This window comes from Gymnogyps californianus, chromosome 2, assembly GCF_018139145.2.
Source record: "Gymnogyps californianus isolate 813 chromosome 2, ASM1813914v2, whole genome shotgun sequence".
Taxonomy (NCBI): Eukaryota; Metazoa; Chordata; class Aves; order Accipitriformes; family Cathartidae; genus Gymnogyps; species Gymnogyps californianus.
The window spans coordinates 132,242,950-132,263,029 of NC_059472.1; the positions used below are offsets into that span (position 1 = coordinate 132,242,950).

General features: G+C 40.8%; 1 protein-coding gene across 2 annotated transcripts in view; it reads left to right on the forward strand.

Moving 5' to 3' along the window:
* Positions 1-20,080, forward strand: part of IGF2BP3 (insulin like growth factor 2 mRNA binding protein 3) — a 116,742-nt gene that overhangs the window by 52,885 nt on the left and 43,777 nt on the right. For both annotated transcript variants that reach the window (XM_050892462.1, XM_050892463.1), the window contains exons 5-6: positions 19,445-19,496; positions 19,589-19,652. In XM_050892462.1, coding sequence (XP_050748419.1) covers positions 19,445-19,496; positions 19,589-19,652 — 116 coding nt within the window. The remainder of the gene's footprint in view (positions 1-19,444; positions 19,497-19,588; positions 19,653-20,080) is intronic.

Here is a 20,080-nt window from a genome sequence, read left to right on the forward strand (position 1 = left end):
CCCCTCCAGCTGCTCGCCCCAAGGTCACCATCTGCCATGGCTCTTGGCACCGGCCACCGCAGGCTCAGCCAGAGCTGCGGTGTGGAGCCACGGTGCAGGAGGGTGAGGGCTGCTGCCACTGGAGCTGCAGGTGCACATCTGGCTCCCTCCTCTGACTTCCCTCCCTCCTCTCTCCCGATTGCAAGGCAGCCTCTCCCTTCTTGCTGCTCACGTGTCTGCTGGCCGCTTTGCTCCAAGGTGCACGGGCAAAATGAAGCTCTGCCTGCCACGGCTGCCGCTGCCAGGAGATTCTGCGTGGGAAGCCTTGAGGTCTGTTTTTGTGCTCGTGTGCTGCGAGCGCAGCCTCCTCTGCACGGACAAATGTTGCAGGGCATGAGCTCATTTTCATGACACTTCACACAGCTGCGCGAGGCTCAACTGCTGTATCTTGTCACCAGCTTTGCGGTCTTTCTAGCTTTTCTGGGGAAGTTATTGTTGTAAACAGGCATGTGCTTCACATATATGGTTTTGTGCTGGTGTTTTTAATGAGGGAAGAACATTACACGCTACACCAGTCATGTGCATTGCAGTCGTTATACAGATGGCCGTATCCTCACGTGGTCTGCTTCATACCAGATTTACAACTGCGTGTTCATTATTAGACTCAGAGCTGTGTGCGAGTGGTGCTTGTGTAGTTGCCCACATATTTAAAGGATACACAGATACAATTCTTCTTGGTAGTGCCTAGTAGAGAGCAGCTTTCTTTATCTAGCAGCTGAACTTGAAAAAAATGAATCCCAATATACTTGTTGGGGGCTTTGGTTTTCTAAAGCCAACTAAGTAAGATTGGACCCACTTTTGAGGATCTGGAATATTTGCTGTTTCTGCTGAGAAGGGCAGAGGTGCTGAGCTCTTCTGCTGACTTGTTCTGGATTAAGGAATTTAACTTTTGACATCCAAGTTGGAAAACTATGCTTTTTTTAATCTGATAGTTTGGTGGTTTGTAACCACTGTTACAGCACAACTTATACTTGCATGGGGTAGTTTAGAAGTATACACAATGGAGCATTTATTCAGTTTTTATTATTATTGGCCAGTGTGAAGAGGTGATTGTATTTTAGATGAGAAAACATAATATTTCATCCTCTCCACGCATAATTTACCAGTTGGAATTTTGTAATTATGGTTCTAGTTAAGCTTGTAGTTGGTAACTCCAGAACTTGAACCATTTGTCTTCTCTCTAATGGTTAGAAAATGAGTGCTTAATTGAATGGTTTACAGTGACCAATGTCTGCTCTTTTCTCATGGTGTAACAAATGAAGGACAAACATACAGTTTCCTGTCTGATATGCTCATAGCACTTCTTGGGGGTGATGGGCTGGTGATGTGTGCTTATATATTGCAGTTTAAGCTTTTTGTAGCTTTAGAGCTGGAATTGCAAGTTTTTCCCAAACTTTTCTAAGAAAATTTAATAATAACTTTATTTTTCAAAGCTGATTACGGTTAAGCGTAAGGGACTTTGTAGTCCCTGCTAGCGTATCTCAGTGCATCTCTGTTACAAACTCACGTTGTCTTCTGTTGCATTCATGGCATTGCCACAAGTGGTAAGGTATTCTGATATTGTCACTTGCTGTTCTGCAGTGCTCTCAGTGTTAAGCTTTTTATGGTCAATTCCCATTGCCATATTTATAGACTTTGAAAAAAAATCAGTGGCAAAAAACTAATTTAAATGGAAAAAACCCCCCAACCTCCAAATCCCTAATCCAAACCTTCACTATCCTTTACTCTTTACAGCTGCGATAAGCTCCATTTAACCTTAGCATTCACCAGATGTAGAGCTTTGTTTTCCCTTTTTCTTCAAACCACTGCATACCTACTGGATACTTTTTCTACAATGCTTTTCATCTCCATTTAAGAGTGCAATAGAAAGTAGATTTTGAAAAACTAAAGGGGAGGGAAATGTCTAACTTCTTGTGACATTGCTTTTTTTTCCTTACATATTTTGTATTTTAACTGCAAGTGTGTTTATACAGCTGTCTGCATTCATGTACATGTCTGCTCCCCTAGTATGTGAACTGTGTAATAGATGGATGATAATGTTCTGTGCCTATGCACTCACATACAGATTTATATTAACAAATCATGTTTTGCTTTACGTCCCAGTTTCTGTCTTCTAATGCTGCATAACTTGCACTTTATAGTTGGCTCAAACTGGGAATGAAACTAAGGAGCTTGCAAGCACCTTAGTACTGTTTCTAAAGCAATAGAGAATGATGAAGTGCAGAGTCTAAACATTCACCTTCTGAAGTATCTTGGATGATTTTAAAGTGAAATTTATTCAAGGATTTGGTAGACATAGGTTTATTCTAAACCAGTTACTGATATATCAAATTATATTTGTAGAGACAAGAGTTTTAGCAGATGATATTTTCCTAGTGCTGAGTGGAATGGCTGCAGGTATTTCCCTTCGCTTCACACTGCCACCTCCTTTGAGATGAACATCCTCCTCTCAGATAGTACTGTCATGTTAGTCTCTTTAGCCAAGTGTCTCTCTGGAGCCCTGGGTTTGCTCTTCGTGTGCCATTGTAAGAAGTATGGGGACCACTTTGAGGGCATCTCCAGCAGGGGAAGTAAAACCCAACTAGAACATGACCTCCAAGGAAGACCTGAGGTCATTAAGTCTTTCCACTGTCTTCTGTGATGATGAAAGTCTTCACGTACATAAAATGTTTTAATATCTGTTGTAGACAAATGAAATGGTAGAAGTCTTAAATAATAAGTATAAAATCTGTGGTGATATGGGAAGGGTATCTCTAGTGGTGAGTATCTAAAAGTCATCCATACTTAAAAAATCTCCAGTGGTACAGATTCAAACATTGGCTTGAACTTACTGCGGTGTGGCTGATTGTACCTTAAGGTGGGTAAAATTACTTGTTTAGATCTTGAATAGCTCTGGTGATGGTGATTCATATAGCTGTCTGTTTTCAGAATTTGGGGGCGATGTACCAAAAGTCAAAACCAACTTCAGTCAAGGATCTAATTCATCAGACTGATCTTGGTTCTGAAACCAGGCAGCTGTGGCTGTCATGGCACAAGTTCTGGACCTGGTCTTCCAGCTGCAGTCTTACTGTGGTGTGGACACTAGTGGCTGGATTGACTGGACTTCAGCGAATACAGAAGGTCATTCAGAGCACTTGAACTTTAAGTCAATGCTCTTTGCATGTAACTTTCAGTGTGTCCGTATTGACATTGTCTCTGAAGTAGTGCGGGGAAAAAAGACCACAGATGCCTCAATATTAGGATAAGGGAACACATGTACAGGGTGTGTATATGTACAAAGTACAGGGTTCAGGTCTCAGAGTACAGGGTTTCTGTGTCTCGTGGTAAGATGCACATGAAGTCTGCTAGTGCATGGGGCTACTGTACATCTGTTTCTAAATTAGTCATTCTTGGTGTTTCTACCATGTTGTAAAACTTTTCCTTGTAGACCTGCTCTCAACTGCTGATGTGAGTTCTAGTCATGTTTTTTCCACTTTGGCTGAGGAGTATTTAATTTTGAATATCTTTAGGAGGCCAGCTTGAGCTGTATTTATCAAATAGTTTAAGCCTATGACAAGACACTGAATTCAGTAAACAATATTCCATCTGTCCTACCAGACTTTGAGATGTCACTTTTTAAATGAGCCAATCATGAGTGAAGTGAACATTATTCATTTTACACTAATGCTACACAGAGTTCTTCGAGATGTGTGTGCTGTGCACACATCCCACAACCTATATTTTTATGCCTGAAGCAGCTTCTCATATCAGCTTGCTCTTCCATGGTCTGAGTCCCGCTATCCTGCAAGTGGGTGGGATATGAATGAATATGTATAATATGTTGTGTGTGTTTATATATATGCATATATACACAGAAATATATGTAAAAGAAAGGTGTTTAAACCTTTTAAAAAAAAGTAGTAGTCAGCTGCATATATTCAAGCACAAGCAGCTGTAATCCACACCTGTAGCAGTGGTAGCAAAGACCTATGCAGGACTATGGAGAGAAATGGCGGGCTGGAACACCTTTTGTGAACAAATCTTTTAAATCATCCTGACGATAGATTTGCTAAGATTTTTATGTCTGTCAACTGCAGAAACCAGCTTGAATGTTTTTTCTAAGAAGTTTCTAGGAGAATGTACTAACATTGTTAATATGACAACTATATTTGTACTTGTGAAGTATTTCTGTTTTCATTCTCACACGGTAAAACTGGAGATGAGCAAACCACTATCTTCATATTCTTCTTGTTAAAGCCTTCTTCTAGCATTTATCTTGTGATGAAAATCCAGCTGAATGTGTTGGTACCTGTACCTTAACGAGAAGCAGATGAGAGGAAGTGGGTAATGCTTATTTGTTGGCTTTTTTAAAATTAAGGACTGATTATTTATGTAACATGTAGTCGAACTGCAGATAAATCAGGCTTCCTTTTTCCAGAATTTGGACAGAGATCTCTTTGAGTTATTGTTTCCTGATTTCTTGTCTGAAGGTATAAAAATACCACAAGCACTGAAGCTTTTAATGGTAGTTTTAATGTAGCCAAAACAGTGAGGAACATAATCTCATACAGGCATCGTTGTTCAGAGACTCAAGTTCTCTGTGGTACGTGAGCATTTCTTCTCTAGCTAGATATTGAAACAAACTGACTTATTGAGCTAACTTTGCTTTTTACTTAAAAAAAAAAAAAAGGGGGGGGGGAGGAGGGAGAGGAGAGGGGTGAGTGATTTCTGATCTCCCTCCCATGCACCCCTCCTCCCCCGAAAGCCCATTGCTACCTTTGAGCTGTTTGTTGTTGCTTAGTTTATCTGATATTAGATCCCTGCAAGTACTATCCCCTGTTCTTCTTGTAAATGTACTGAAGAAAAAGCTTGTGTCCTTAAGTTTTAGGCAAGACTCACAGAAGGAAAACAAATAAAAAACATAAACAACAACAAAAAGCACTACATTTAGTATTGAGGTGAGTTCAAGGGAATGATTGCAAGAGTGGTGCAGTTGGTCCATCAGTCACCAGAAGGCTGGGCTTTTTCCCATCTAGAAATAGGTTGCTGTCATTTTTGTGTGTGTCCGTCCCTGTCATGATTCTTCTGAAATGGGCAAGAAAAAAACCCCAGACAAACTGAAAGTGAAATCTGTTTGTCTCTGAGCACACAAAAATGGACATAAAACGAACCCTTTGTATAAGTTTAACCTCAGAAGACTCCCGTTGACTGAAATTGGATATCAAAGACTGTGTATTCAAATAGCTGCCAGAAAAAGGAAGGTCCAAGCTAATTTTTAAAAATTAAGTTTATCTGTGATAATGCCTGGTGTGCACTTGAGGAGCTGCTCTGTGATAGCCACTGCTTATCCAGGTTAAGGGACGCCCTGCATTGTATTGGTGTGAGACAATACAAGGAACGAAGTTGACGTGTCTCCTTGTCACCATCTATTCGTATTTTCAGAGCGTTAACCTTGGGGCGATTCCTTTATTGTATTGGAAAGCATGAGAGCCTTTACTAAACATAAAGAGGACACACCCTGTGCATGTTGTAGTGTGCAGAGGCAAAGCGTGTCTGCCTTAATTGTGCTTTTGTTCCTGAACCCCTCCGAACCCAGGCTGGAGGGTGACAAACGGAGTTCCTAGGTTGTTTTTCCACCCCCCCTTCTTCTAGGAAAAGCTAATATCATGATCAAAATATATTTAACTATCTGTCTCTTTCTTGTGAAAGCTCACCGTTGCGGATAAGGTTACATGCAGAAGTCTTCCCACATGCCAGTTGGGAGTAACAGCAGATAACTTGGAGCCCGCAGCTAAGATGAGCATGTTGGAGTGTCTGTTTACAAGTCAAATATCGGCCTGGCATGGCCTGCCCTGGCAGCAGAGCCGTGCGCGCGCTAAAATTAAAGAGGAGGCTGGAAAGGGAGACATTCCTCATGTTCTGGGCTGGTCTCATTGGTTCAACAGCATGTACCACTACTGCGCTGCTGGCATGGTAGCCAGCACAACTACAGTAGCACATTGTGCGCTGGTGGGTAAGAGCTCAACAATAAGGGACTGGAAAAGACCGCTTTCCATAGAGAGGTTTTTAGAAGGCTGAATATTACCAAAATAATTTCACAAAGCTATATAATCTGAAAAGCAACTGAAGTGACTGCCCTTGATCTGCTGCCAGACCTCATAGGGGTATTGCTTTCCACAGGCTGCTGCAGCACACTCGGCCATGTTACCCCATCCCATAATTTTTTTTTCTCTGCCATAGCTGAGCTTACTATTTATGCTAGTTTGAAAGTTAAGCATGCTCTTGAGCAAGCAGAGGGAAAAGTGATTATACTGTTGCTATGTGGAAGAATGGCCAAATGCTTGCATGTATTTTTGGGGTGGTACAGAGTGTTTAGACTTTAAATTCTAGCAAAGGGTGTTCAGGTTTCTAACCCAGCCTCCAGGGCTGGCAGCAGCTCTTCTAGTGTTGTCATCCCTGCTGCCAGGGATGTTGTGATGTCCTGGAGGGGACAATATGGCAGCCTCTTAATCTGAACCTCTCAAATGCATTTAAAGTCAAAGACCTTAAAAAATGTTGGTAAAAGGTTCCCAAACAGTGGGACTTTTTCTCTTTTAAAGTAGAAAAAGCTTCTGGAAATGGGATGTCCTCAGCTTTTCCTCCTGCCTTGCAGTTAGGAGCAGTAAGTCTGCAGAAAGGTGTTGTTTGTAGTGTTTCCAGGAGCTGTGCTGGCGCAAATGCCTGTTCTTCATGTTCAGTGTCCATATTTTATTTAGAGCTACTACACATTCTCATTGCTTACTGGGAAGTTTGCTTCTAGCTTCACAGGGGGAGAGGGTGGATTGGGTTTTCATGTTTGTTTTCTTGGCATTTTAAATATTTCTCATCTCCTCTGGGATGTCGTGCTGTATGAGTCTTGTGGTCGTTATTCATAATTTAAGAACCTGTCTTTATATTAGAACATGTGCAACAGGCCCATCTTTATTCAGTCGACTCTTGTCTGAAGAGCATCTTGGAGCATCTCTGTGCTGAGCACAGCTCTGCCACGCTTTGTTAGAGGGTCTCGTCTGTCATGCTTCTGATTTTTTTTTTTTTTCCTTCTCCTTTTGAGTATCTGGGCGATGAAAATCATGTCATCAGTGTTTTGTGTCTCATGCTTTCCAGCTTCAAGGCTTCTTGTATGTGACTGCTTCTGTATGCTGAGCTGTTTTCATCTCCCTGAAACCGAGCATTGGTGTGTATGTGTGACGGTATGTGGTTATATGAGAGTGTGTATTGATTTCTGAGGCTTCTGCTACTGCTTGTCTCCATCTCATTTACGTTCATCCTATCTTCCCTTACACCCAGAAGCTGCTCTTGCATGGTCACTGACCTGGGATCCTGATCTTCCTATCTGCTTCCTTCTCTGACCTGGTTGTGATGCAGCTTGTCCCTAAACTCTGTTGTCCAGATTTTTGGAGAGCTTTCTTTCATAATGCCCCTCATATTTTAGAAGCACCTCCAGTACTTCCACAGTACTAGTCGCTACTAGTCATTACTCCCACAGTAGCTAGTCACTTCCCCTATGTCCTTTCCTACACAGCGGAGATCCAGGTCCCTGTGAAATCTCTCCTGGACGCACCTGCCTCACTCTTCACCTCCATCCCCAGAATCCCAGGCAGCAGCTGGGCCACCGGTCCTTGGGTCACTGCTGTGACCTCCCTGGCCTCCCAGCCAGGCCACACTTCCTCAGCACTCCGGCTGCCTATTCTTCATTTCTATGGCTAGGCAGTAAGGAGACCCTGCTCCACACTTTTGGAGCAGGCCAGGCTGGCTGAGGACAACCTTGAATTTCAACCAAAAGGTCAGGTGGATGTTTCCACTACCATCACCACCCCCACCCACCCCCAATACTTCCCCATGTCGCTGTTCCACCCATTGCCTACACCTTGTAAGCTCTTTGAGGCAAGGGCCACCCTGGCTTGCTGCTGCTTTCGTTATGCACAGCCGCTGTTTAATGCAAGAGGTGTGCACCGCTACTGGTTTGAAATCAATTTTTCCACTGCTCTAGCAGTCCTCTACTACCGCTCTCTGCATCTTCTTGCTATGCTCAGCTCTGAATAGCACATGTTTCATTCTCATCCAGATGACATGAGCAGGGATTTAAGAGCTCTGGATCCCTAAATATTCAGCAGGCGAATAACCAAGATTTCTTAGTTCCTCTTACACCGCCTCCTCTTTCTTCTCATGTCAATAGCAAAGCACTGAAGTACTCTTTCCCTCTGTGCTTAAGAATCTAGTTCCCCTTCTGTTGGACTGAGCATTTCGCTATGAATCAGTGAAAAATCAGAATGAAGTGTACATTCATACAGGCGTATACTGGGGATTTACACTCCCACTTCTCTTATTTTAAACAGTGCTGGCTTTTTAAATGTCAAAAAAAAAAAAATTTAAGCTTTTTAAGGAGAACGAGTTGTTTTGACAAGAGGAGGTAGTTTATTGTATAGTAAATGTGAAACTGGTAAACAGCATACAACTTCTCGGTGCCCTGCAGTACTGTTCACCTTTACTCTTAATATATTACTACTACAGATGTTTTTGATTCATGTTCGGGGGAATATTGCTGTAGAAAGTTAAAATACTTTTAGTGGAGGATAGCTTGTGGAGCTACTTATGGAGCAGCAGTGAAACAGGACTGGAGCCACTTATCTGAATACTTGCAGTGCCTGTTTCCAGAGCATAAGAAAGAAGTCGCATTGAAATTGAGTGTCCAGGCTTCTGGAAAATAACAGTTTGGTTTTTTTAAACCAAAGTGTATCAGTCTAGCACCTGGTGTTACCAAACTGCTCAGATGCTTGCACAAGGGTGACTTTTGCAAAGGACGGCTCTAATGGCTTTTTTAGATGCTAAAGCCTGCTGTCTTGGGCAGAGCTGATTATTTAGTTGAATTGAAAACTTGGCTATGAAGTATAAGGCAGAGACTTAGGTCTAAAGTTTCCTGTGGGGCCACTGGAGCCAGTAAAAATAGAGAAGACCTCTGCTGCGTTGTATTTGATGTCTTGTGCTTTTCATAAGTAGGCCTGAGGAATAGCAGGCAATTTAACTGTGTTCCAGGCAAGCAATTATCTTTGAATGAAAGAACAACAAAACCCAAAAACATATATCATCCATGTTAGTTGGTAGTCCCTTTTTCCTCTGTGAATTCCAGTGCTTGTGAGGAATAAGGGTATTTCAGTTTTCAGGTCTGTGCAATTATAGAGTATTAATTACCGCAAAGCGAGTGGAATGGTGTAAACTTGCCTCCTTTGTGATTGCATCTCTTTTCTTTTGAAGGGAAGGAAATCTTCATTTCCCTTCTTACAAAGGGAAAAACATATTCTAATTTTATTAATAATGGGGCTGTACAATAAACTTCAGAGTTGGAGAGCTTGCTGGTGCTGAATACATCCCGCAAGGCTGCGAACAGAAAACTATTCCACCTCTTTGTAGAAGGCTCTGAATGTAAGTAGACGGAAGCAGAGATCACTCTTGAACCACGTTAGGCGTAGCTAACTCATTTAACTATGGACGTTCTCCTTGAATTGTTCCAGTCATCTTACTTGTCATTCGATTGCTCCTTCAAAATTGACACTTAAGTAATTTATAGTCTGCACACTGTCAGCTAGCACTCAGCGTTCACACTCTGAATTGTTTTGTTTGGGTATATATAGGTCAAATGGTATTAGCATAGTGCATCTCTTGCAATCTTAATTCCTAGTTTAGATAATCGCATTCAAAAGTTTGTGACTTTTTGTAAACATCCTCTTAAACCTTACCTTTCAGATTAGTGTGTGAGTTGGCCATAATGCTGGGATACTTTAAGCTAAACTTGGAAATCTCATAGATCTTGGTAAATGTGTGTTTAACAGAATTTCACGATAATATCTCTTTAACTTTTAGGGTTTTTTTTAATAACTTGTTTTTGAGTGTTTTAAATATGTATACTCTTATTTTTATGACTATCTGAATGATTAGGTAGCTGCTAGTTAATGTGTTTTACCACAGAAATTTTCTACACTCAAAAATCCTGTGATTCCCCTTTGCTCCAAGGTTCATATTTCTGCAGCTTGAAGGCTTTGACAGCACTTAATTGTTGTTGTTTGCAAAGCTCTCACCTCTGCATTAGCACTGTAGAGACCTTTACTGTAGATTAATCTGATTCTGCAGCTCGAAGTAATTCAAATACTTGAAGGTGGTGTTCTTGCTCTACCAAGATCTCTCCTTGCTATAAAGTATATGTAACCTGTATTTTTGTCTGACCCTAAGCTTGAATTCTTGAGTCCCGCTCCAACCACCTCTACTTCTTTCAGTGTGCGGTCCCCACAGCAGGGACTAGATAAGGTTGTCCCCTTTCCTCCCCTCTCCCTGAAAATAGCCATACGAAACAGGTGAGGTGGGTTAAGAAAAACTTGTCTTCTCCAGCTGTTGGGATGACTTTAGCAATTTCAGGTGTAGCTGTTACAACTACTCAAGTGACTGAGCTGCCCCATGTGTTATGAGACTGCTACTGATGATCTGCATTCAGGTACAGGAGTTTTGCCATGCCAGCAAAATAACTAGGGAGGTGAGGTAGGTGATGTGCACTGACAGCTCAAGGGAAAGTTTTGTATGAGAATCTCTAGCAACCCAGCCTATGTGTCTGTAAGCCTCTGTAAATGCAGATAACAATTCCCTCCCTTCAGTAGTCTCTTGTATTTCAGAGACTCATTGTTCAGAGGCCAAACCTCTTAAATGTCTGGTCCGCAGCAGTGCTGTCCCTTAGTAGGACTGCTGGGAAGCCAAAGGTATGGCATGCATCTTATGGATGACCAATTTAAATAGGGGGAAGGGGAATCCTGTAAATATAACTCAGGAAAACGGCTTCAATCTTTTTATAGTTTTTCCTGGTTATAAAGAGATCTAAGATATTCATGAAGTGGTTGTTAAGGACTTATCTTTTCCCTGAAAGCTTGTCATCTTGAGTCTTGTGCACAATAGAGGGAACGTCTCAGATGTGATCTCCATCTGAGTTCTAATATACTTTACTTTTATCTGTGCTAATCTGTGAACTAAATCCATTTTACGGGATTTTCCTCTCTGATTCCCTCTATCGTATCTTCCCAGGAAAGATTTCCCTGGTATCAAGCACTGGCTTGGCTCTGTTTCTACAATGTGCTAGCATACCTGTACCAAAGGAATATTTTTCATAAGCGTGGCCTCTTCATGAAATTACCCGTGTGCTCTTGTCGAGAGATTTCTTGGAACTTGTAGTTGTTGATTGGTTCCAAAAGATGATTCAAAAATTGATTTTTAGTCTGACAGATTTCTGTTATAGTTGCAGGTTTCCAACTTTACAGAAGGCTTTTTTTTTTTAAATGAACGAACTATTATTATGCTGAAACTAAAAATATCGGACTAGCACCAGCGTTGTCGAGCAGTAATGAAGTGGCATCAAGACTCTTTAATAGCTACAGAAAATAGCTTTCAAAAGTGCTTTTTTCACACACACACGTGCACACACACAGAGAAAAGAATAAAGTATATAGGAGAAATACAATTCTCCCTGATAAATCTTCCAGTTAAAAAGAACACATTTTCCGTAATGATATGGAGTTAACAAAATTGGGAGGACTGAAAGGTTGAGGAGAAAAGGAAAAACATAACCATTTCCTTTCTGGTTTTCATGACACTGAGCAACTTGCACTGTGGGGCTGAGCAGCAATCTTCCTGACAGAGACCACTGCTGGATGCCTCCTCAGGAAGGTGTCGAAACTGCCAATAAAGCACCAATTGTATTTCAATATAGTGCTGTGAGTAAAGCAGAAAATTCATCCTTTATCCTAGTGTATTTTCCAAACATTCTTTTAAAATTTGCTGGCTCCCTTGCTTTTGTGTAGTCTATCATTTAATCAAAGTTGGGCAATGGATGCTCACTGGATAGTAATGCTTTTATAGCTTACTTTTTTTTTTTCCTTCCCTTTGGCAAACTACAAATGAGATCGTAGAACTAATGGAGAGTGTTTCCACTTAAACTGGCCGCCTCTACGCGAGAGAAGGCAGATGAACACGAGCTAGTGTTGCTGCTGCTGCTTCCCACTACGTTTCACAACACCCATCTGCCAGCCCGGCATGTGATCCTTCCCTCACGCCGAGCTGCAGAAATGTCCTGGTAGCCCGTCTGCCCAGGGAGAAGGAGGAGGGGGCCCCAGCAGCGCCCACAAGGAGATCCTGGGAACAGGGATTAGCTGTGTAAAACAGCAGTTGCTGCCTTTAAGGACTGATCTGCATGACGGTGCTTTTTAATTTTCTGGAAATCAGGATGGGCACTGAATCAGGAGTGTTTGCATTAGTGTTAACCAGGTTCATAAACTCTGACATTACCTGAAACTGCTCTTGAAGTTACACTTTTAGCGTGAGGACAGGGGAGATTAATAAAGTATTGTAGCAGATATTGTGTGGTGCTTAATTGCATTTAGATAATGTTGCATAAATACTTATTTCTCTGTTTTCAAACTTGTTTTCATTTAATTTAGATGAAGGGTGAATAGAAGCTGCCAATTTGGCCATCTCTACATGATTCGTTATTTCATAATACCTGTATCATATTCCCTCTCACTCCTTTCCAAACTGAATTATCCTGCTCCCTTTAATCTCTTTGTGAAGGAGGCCACCCATGCATCCAATAAGGGTTTTTTGCCTTTCTCTAAACATTTCTCAAGTACTTTTTTTTTTTTAACCTTGGAGACCATTTAATGCCATTTGTCAGCCTTGATACTACGATCTTTTTTTTTTTTTTTTTTTTTTTTTTTTGCATCCCATACCTCCTTAGTGTAACACACACTAATCTTTCCCTCCCTATCATACATTCAAGAGACTATTTCCAGCTTAGGGTGTAATGTAGGAACATGAAAGCACACAAGAACTTTTTGCCTGCTGCCTTCAGTACCTGGGCTAACTTTATGGCCCAAAAATTTCTTTTGCAATTTCTTCTGTTTTCAGAGCTTCATTAGAATACTCTTTCAGTGAATTTTTCGATCAAATGAATTTTTATTTTAAAAAAAGGAGGGAGAGGGAGTTCTGATGCTGATCTTCATCTCTAATGGTTTACCATGTTGCTTACACTTGTTGGATTCCTCTTAATTTTTTCTTTAGAAGCTAACCTTCTATCTGCAAATTATGCTAATTATACTTTATGTGTTTTTTGACTTAGCAGATTTAAGGCAGGTCCTTTTAAATGTTGTTCTTGAATACTGGTATGGTTTTAAAGCATTTAGTCCTCTCTCTTTCTGTTACCTTTTTATTTTATATACATGGGGGGGGGGTGTATATATAAAAATTTAAATGGTCCAGCAGTATTATCTGGAAATACTTATAAACACATGTGGTATGTGGAGCTGGTTACAATAGTTGTAGTCATGGTTGCATGTGATGCTCTACCCAAAACGTATTTTCAGTTGCTTTATATCTTTTGCTTAATTTGAAACACCGAAGTTGAAATAGTCTATATCATCTCTTACTTCCTTATTTTTTATTTGAGTGTTTCAGATGTTCCATAATGAGAGCAAGGTAAATAGGGACCTAGTGTTTGTTCTCAGCACTGTAGGGAGGGACATTGGCTCAGGCTGGAGGGTGGCTCTGCTGTCAACTAATAAGTCCAGCGTGTGCAGTGAAGATGACTTGTCTGTAAGAGTTGTGCCCCAGTTACTCACCACACACTTTCTTAATTTTGCAGCAAGTCGAGGACTTTCAGGAAGACAAACCCTTCTGGTTAGGGGGATCGAATGCTGCCATGGCAAATTGAATTCTGCACCTTCTAGTCTCTGGTGCTGGGCAAACTATTTAAGCAGAAGTTGTCATTAGTTCCTAACAGTATGCCTTGTCTTCAGTTTGTCTCATGTGATGAGCCTCAGGTCTCTCTTGCAGAAGTGCCGTGTTCTTGCTACCGAAAGTGGCTTTGAAGCTGCGCTTTGAACACACAGACGTGCTGAGTGCTGTGGAAAATCAAGCCCTTGGTGTCCAAATTGGTCACTCAATTAGTAGTTCCTTTTGACAATTTTGGCTTTGTTTTCTGTGGTTCAGCTTTACATTCTTAAAACCCTGGTAATGCCACCTAAACAGAATTGTATTATAGGGTAAACTTATTAATAGTTTTGAACATTTGGATATAACTGTAAGTTCCCAGGAGAAGAATTCACTCCAGGGTTTGTATGGGATGTGGTAAATAAGCCAGAGTTATTGTTTTCAGGCGCTGCCTTTCTGGTGTGTGCAAACAATGACTTCAGCAGCTTCCAGACTTATTTTTCTGATTCTTCCAGACTATGGTCATGGTTTCATGAGACAGTAAACTGGGTATTGGAGGGCCTATGAGATGAAAAACACCATCACCACATGTTGCAATGCATTGAGCCATTGCAAACTGGCGTTGCCTATTCAAATGCCTTCATAAGGTTTTGAAGGAATAATTTTGTCCCGGTAGACTGCCTGCTGGTTTGGGTACTCCATGTCCATGCTGCTCTGCCTTTACAAGGGACCCACATGCTCTGACCTTCTTATTGGTGAAAATGGGCAAAGTTGCTGTGCTGGCAGGCTGGGAGGTGTGCCAGGCAACCCGGTGCCAAGCTTACCGGTCTGCCACAGCCTCCACGCAGGTGATGCAGCGTTATCCAATTACACCTTTCGGAAATGACTGCTTCCTCAGGGATTTATTAGGGGCTGCTTCGTATTTAATTTTCTCCATAAAGCCATGCTAGCCCCCTGTTGGGGATGTGGTTTTTACCATCGAAAAGACTACACCAAACTGAAGGCACTTTGAAAAGCCTTTTTACCATTGTCAGTTGTCAGCAGCCGATGGGGCTGGGAGAGCAATGGTGGCTCTGCCGAGGTCTTGTTTCAACACTGAAGTCACAAAATGCCAGCTCTGCTTGCACTGCACTGCATTAATATAATTAATTTGAAATAACTTTTTTTTTGTCAACTTAAATATACCGACAGAGCACTTGAAGTGTGCAGATGGCATTAGTGGTTCAGCCAGGCTTGATATCTGGAGTGATATCAGCATTGCTCTGCACCCCCACCCCCTCCTTTCCTTACCTGGCTCTTTTGTGTTCTTTCACTCCACCTCTCCTCTTTTAAATCAAAAAGCCACTTGCACTAACTACTTCTTCTCTTTCCTCATATTGTCGCCTGACTCTTTTTTTCCCTCCTTTTTTGTTAAATTACCCAGAACACTCAAAAGTCTTTGCAGCCAAAAATTTCCACGTGGTCTTTTACTGAATGACTTAATCCTCCTGTCTCTTTTTCTGCCTCCACTATTTGTGATTTCAGTGGTGTTGTCTAATTTTAACTCCCAATCAGCATGCCAGGAGTCATGGAGGCAAGGGTGGTGGTCTAATGGACTTGCTCTATGTGAGTGGAGAAAATAACTTCAGGTTCTACAGCACCACTGTGAAGTTCCCACTGATAAGTGTGTGTGAGAGAAACAATATGGATAACTGTGCTTATGGACCAGATGGCTTGAGACTAATTTGCTTATGGTGTAGGGTAGAAATCCTACAGTACCATAAGAAGAGGTGTATGAAATACTCTGTTCTGAAAGTGCAGAAAACAACTGCTCTGGTTTGTTCAAAGGCACTACTTCTAAACCTGTGAAATCCGCATGAGAACCAGGGTATTTTAATGTGTGCTTCGAGCTCTCGGCTCTACTGAAGAGTAACGTTTCCTTGTTTCTTTTTTCCTTGTAAAGCAGCCTTGATTTGTGGGGCTTGGTGTAGGGTAGTGCTTTATAATGAAGTCAGAATTGGCTTTTAGAGCCTGATGAATGAAAGTCCACAGTATAAGACTGCAGCTTTTTGTGAGAGACACATCTGCTATAACAAGAGCAGGAGACCCAATTTAGACAACTGCTAGAAGGAGAGCTCAAGAAAAGGAAAGACTTTTTTTTTTCTAGCTTAGATTAAATATTTGTACAAATAAACTTTTCTTTTCAGCTGCTCATCAGAATTGCTGCTGCACCACCAACTTGGCTTTGAATTTTGTTCTGATTGCCCAACGAGGCCATACACGAAGAGTGTTACGGAAGAGCAGCTTAAACAAAACATGTTTGTTTTGCAGCAGAACTAGAGGCTTTGGGCTACAGAGAAAAAAATTTGGGGAGAGGGAAAAGACAGTGCGAAGACAAATATGAACAAATGAAGGATGTGAATAGAAACTGGCTGTTGCAGTAAATACATGTGAAGCAAGAAACTCGCGCAGGAGTTGAGTTCTGTGTTTTGAAAGTGAAGTTACGATAGAGGATCTGGCTTTGAATACAGTTGCAATGACTTCTCCCAACCCTGGATCAGCTGGTTCAGTTAAGTGTTCTCACCCATGAAGCTTGCTTCTCTCTCTCTCTCTCTCCCTCCCTCTCCAACTGCTGCTGAAACTTTTTTACTAGTGCGTTTTAAATACAATCTGGTTAAAAGGCTACACTTGTGGTGTTGATCACACTTAAAACCTTGCTGCATGAGACTGATGGTGATGAAAATGCAAGCGTCTGCTGAGGACAGTGCTGTGGAGAGCAAGTGTCCTTGACCCAAGAGGATTGTTTCTCATTTCGGTTAGAGAAAGCTCTGATCCTTTGAGGAAACTTGTCATAAATCTGTTTGGCAAAGCAACTCTTTTAAGAACATGGGAACTCAAATCACTTGGATTAAAGCCCAGATGGACACCGTCTCTGACTGAAACAGCTCAGAAGAGGATTAAGGAGCAGCATAAGTGGAGAACTCCTGGTAAAGAGGGGTGGGATGCTGAATATGCCATCCTGGGCTATTCCTCAGCATTAACAGCAAAGGAGCCTTTCGGTTCTTAGGCTTCTTGGAGCAGATGCAAGGCTAGTTTGTTGAGAGGTTTTTGATGGCTGATCAGAAACATGCTGAAAGTAGTAGTTTTTAGAGAAAAGGTAGTATCTTTAAAAAGCTGTGTGGATGCAGCTTTAAAGCATTTATTTTCTTGGTGAAGCTGGTGACTTTAATACATGGGTCTTAATGTAAAGGTATGTTTAGCCCAGAATAGAAATTTAATATGAAATAGCTTACAAAATATCAATTAATTATTATCCAGCAAAGTCTTGTGGTACCTCTGGCATTCCAGCTCTGCTCTTTTCCTGTATGATTAAGGATGCAAACGAAATTCTGTGACTTGGAAGTGATGCAGCTTTGGGGCAGAGTGGGCATGAGCTGGTGGTCTGTGTGGTTAAAACGTAATAAAAATTTGTTAACTAACTAAAGACGTTAGCTCACATTGTAGTATGGTCTGCTGTGTAATACAGCATGGGTGTTGACATACTGTGGGGACAAAGAAATTGCTTTATCAGACTAATGAACTCTTCAGTATCCTATTTCAAGTAAACATCTCAGAATGGCTCTCTAAGCCAGGGACTTGCTTTGCTTTTCTTGTTTTAAAACCCTGACCCCACCTGAGATTGTTCACCCACTGATTTCAGTGGAGGCACAACTATGACTTAAGCTGTCTATGGAAGAAGGCTTTCCTCTAATCGCATGTGGCGACTCTCCTGGCTTGTTTGGAAGTATGGCCGCAGACCTGCAAGACCTCACAACTCTCCCACTCATCTGTGCCAGCGTTTCAATTGTCTTAAAAGGATCTTCCACAGACTTTTAATTTATTTTAATCCCCTGGAGCATCTCTGCGTCAGTAATATTTAGCAAATTTCAGAGCAAACTTTTCCTTAGATAGTTTCAAATTGTCAGATCTGAGGAGTGGCAGAAAAATTATTTTTTAAGGGATTGAAAAGGCAAACTCTTAGACTGGGCTAATCTCTACTTGTAGGAGGAGAGGACAATTAACAACTTGTCTATGAAAACAAAGCAGTTGCCAAGAAAACTTACTGGACCCTATACAAGAAGGATGGGGAAATTCTGCCATTAGAAGTAGTAATGCATTGCTCAAACTTGGCGAGCAGTGCATTGCCTTTTAAATACCTGGTTTGAAATATTACCTTTGAAATGTCTGTGTGCAATTTCAGTTTTAGTAGGTGGTAAAGATTGGAAATTATACTGATGTAAGTTGTCAGTAAGTTTGGGCATATAAACTGCAATTTATCTTAAAGATGTCTTTTATATTGTAGTAAAAGTATATGGTATATTAATAAATTATAATTTTGAATTCTTAATCTCATGGGGATGTAGACTCTGAATTTTACACTTTTAGGGACTGGGGGTTTGTGCACACTCAGTTGCTGGTTATAGCAAGTGGAAGCGTGCTGCAACGAGAAGCTACACAGATGTGTTTTTATGCCTACTGCTTTCCTTCTGTCCTTGCTTCCTTTTTCCTTCCTTTCCCAAAAGGGTTTCCTCCCTTTCATGCTGACTTTTCGCCTTAAGAGACTAACTGAAGAATGGCACTTTGGTCACAGAAGAGATTGCAAGTTTACTTTTTCACTACTTGGTGTAAATTGTGAACTTTTCTAGCATCATTTTAATTCTTGAGACAAAACATTAGGATGCAATAAACCGCAATGATGTACTTGTGTTCTGTGCTAGTTACTGCCACAGTCACTGTTTTCTGGAACATTATTTCTCACCAAGAAGAAAATAAAGTGTATACTATATGAATTTTAGAAGTGATACAACTGTGGGTATTTTAATGTTTTTACTGGAATATTCTGACACCTTGATTTTCCTAAAAGTCTTGCCCCTTGTTTCTTGCCCTTCCTTCATCCTCCATTTGACTAGAATAAAACAAATTTATGCCAAATAAAACTACTTTATTTGGATTTTTTTTTGACCCTTGTCATATGTTTTTACCTGTTCCTCCCTAGCTTTCTACCAAATGACAAATATGACTTTCAAATAATTGTGAAGATACTGTTGCGAGTGGTGCCTCTGGAATGGGTCTTTGGGAAAACTGTCAAAGTAATTGCAGAACAGCCTTTGATGTGCTGGTTATTCTGGTTAACTTCTCTATGTAGACAAGCCCCCACTGAGTAAGAGAATAACATTTTTATGTGTGACCTAAGTGTATTGGGAGGGAAAAAAAACCAAACCAAACAGTGGCAAAGTTACATATGTGTTCTTGGGATACATGGAAAGATTTTATTCCAGATCCGCTCTTCTCTAATTCTTCTTGCCTCTGCTTTAGCCTACTCTGAGAACAGGTGAATTGGAGGTTTATTTTCAAAGTTTGGGACTTACAGTGCAGTGTGACTTCTTGGTGTTACATTCTGTATTTTCACATTCATGAGGTTTTAAACGCAGATTTTCTGATGTGAGAAAGAAAACAAGCAATGTGTGCTTATTCTTCCCAAAATAGTTAACATTTCTTCCTTATTGGAGCAGATGTCTTGAATGCTGTATGTTCTGATAAAATAATTACAAATTTTAGTGTTTTTACAGGCTTTTTGTTTTGTTAATCTGTTTTGAAATTGAAATCTGTCATTTCTTTTACCTCTTGATAGGTGCTGGATAGTTTGTTAGCTCAGTATGGAACAGTGGAGAACTGTGAGCAAGGTACGGCTCTACTCTCAAATTGCTTTGAAATTTGTAGTGGGAAGGGAGTGCACGCTGAACTTAACCTCTTTTCATTGCGTTTTCCTCTCTAGTGAACACTGACACGGAGACTGCAGTTGTAAATGTAACATATGGCAATAAGGACCAGGCTAGACAGTAAGTATCTTATTTACTTGTTACTGTCATCTAACTTGTATTTTGGAATTCATGTTGTTGCGATTTTATATGCAACTTCGCTTCTGATTAATTTATCGATAAAATGATCATGTAAGCATTAACTTTTAAGAAAGTATCTTGATCTTCCCCTCGCCAAGTCTTGTGTGCTTTACCTTAATTTGCTATTTTGTCATCAACTTTCCTGCACTTAGATTAAAAATAAATTAATAATTTTGAAAATTAAAAATTTGGGTAAAACTATTTGACTGGGTAGGGCAGACAGTTAGTGATTTGCCAATGACAGAGGATGAGAGTTATTGCTTAATGACTTTTTAGCCATGTTTTAAAAAACCTTTGTGATGCCCTTTACAGCGTTGGTTGTTCTGTGTCTGTCTTCTGGTTAGCAGCTGCATTCTTCTCCTATTTGT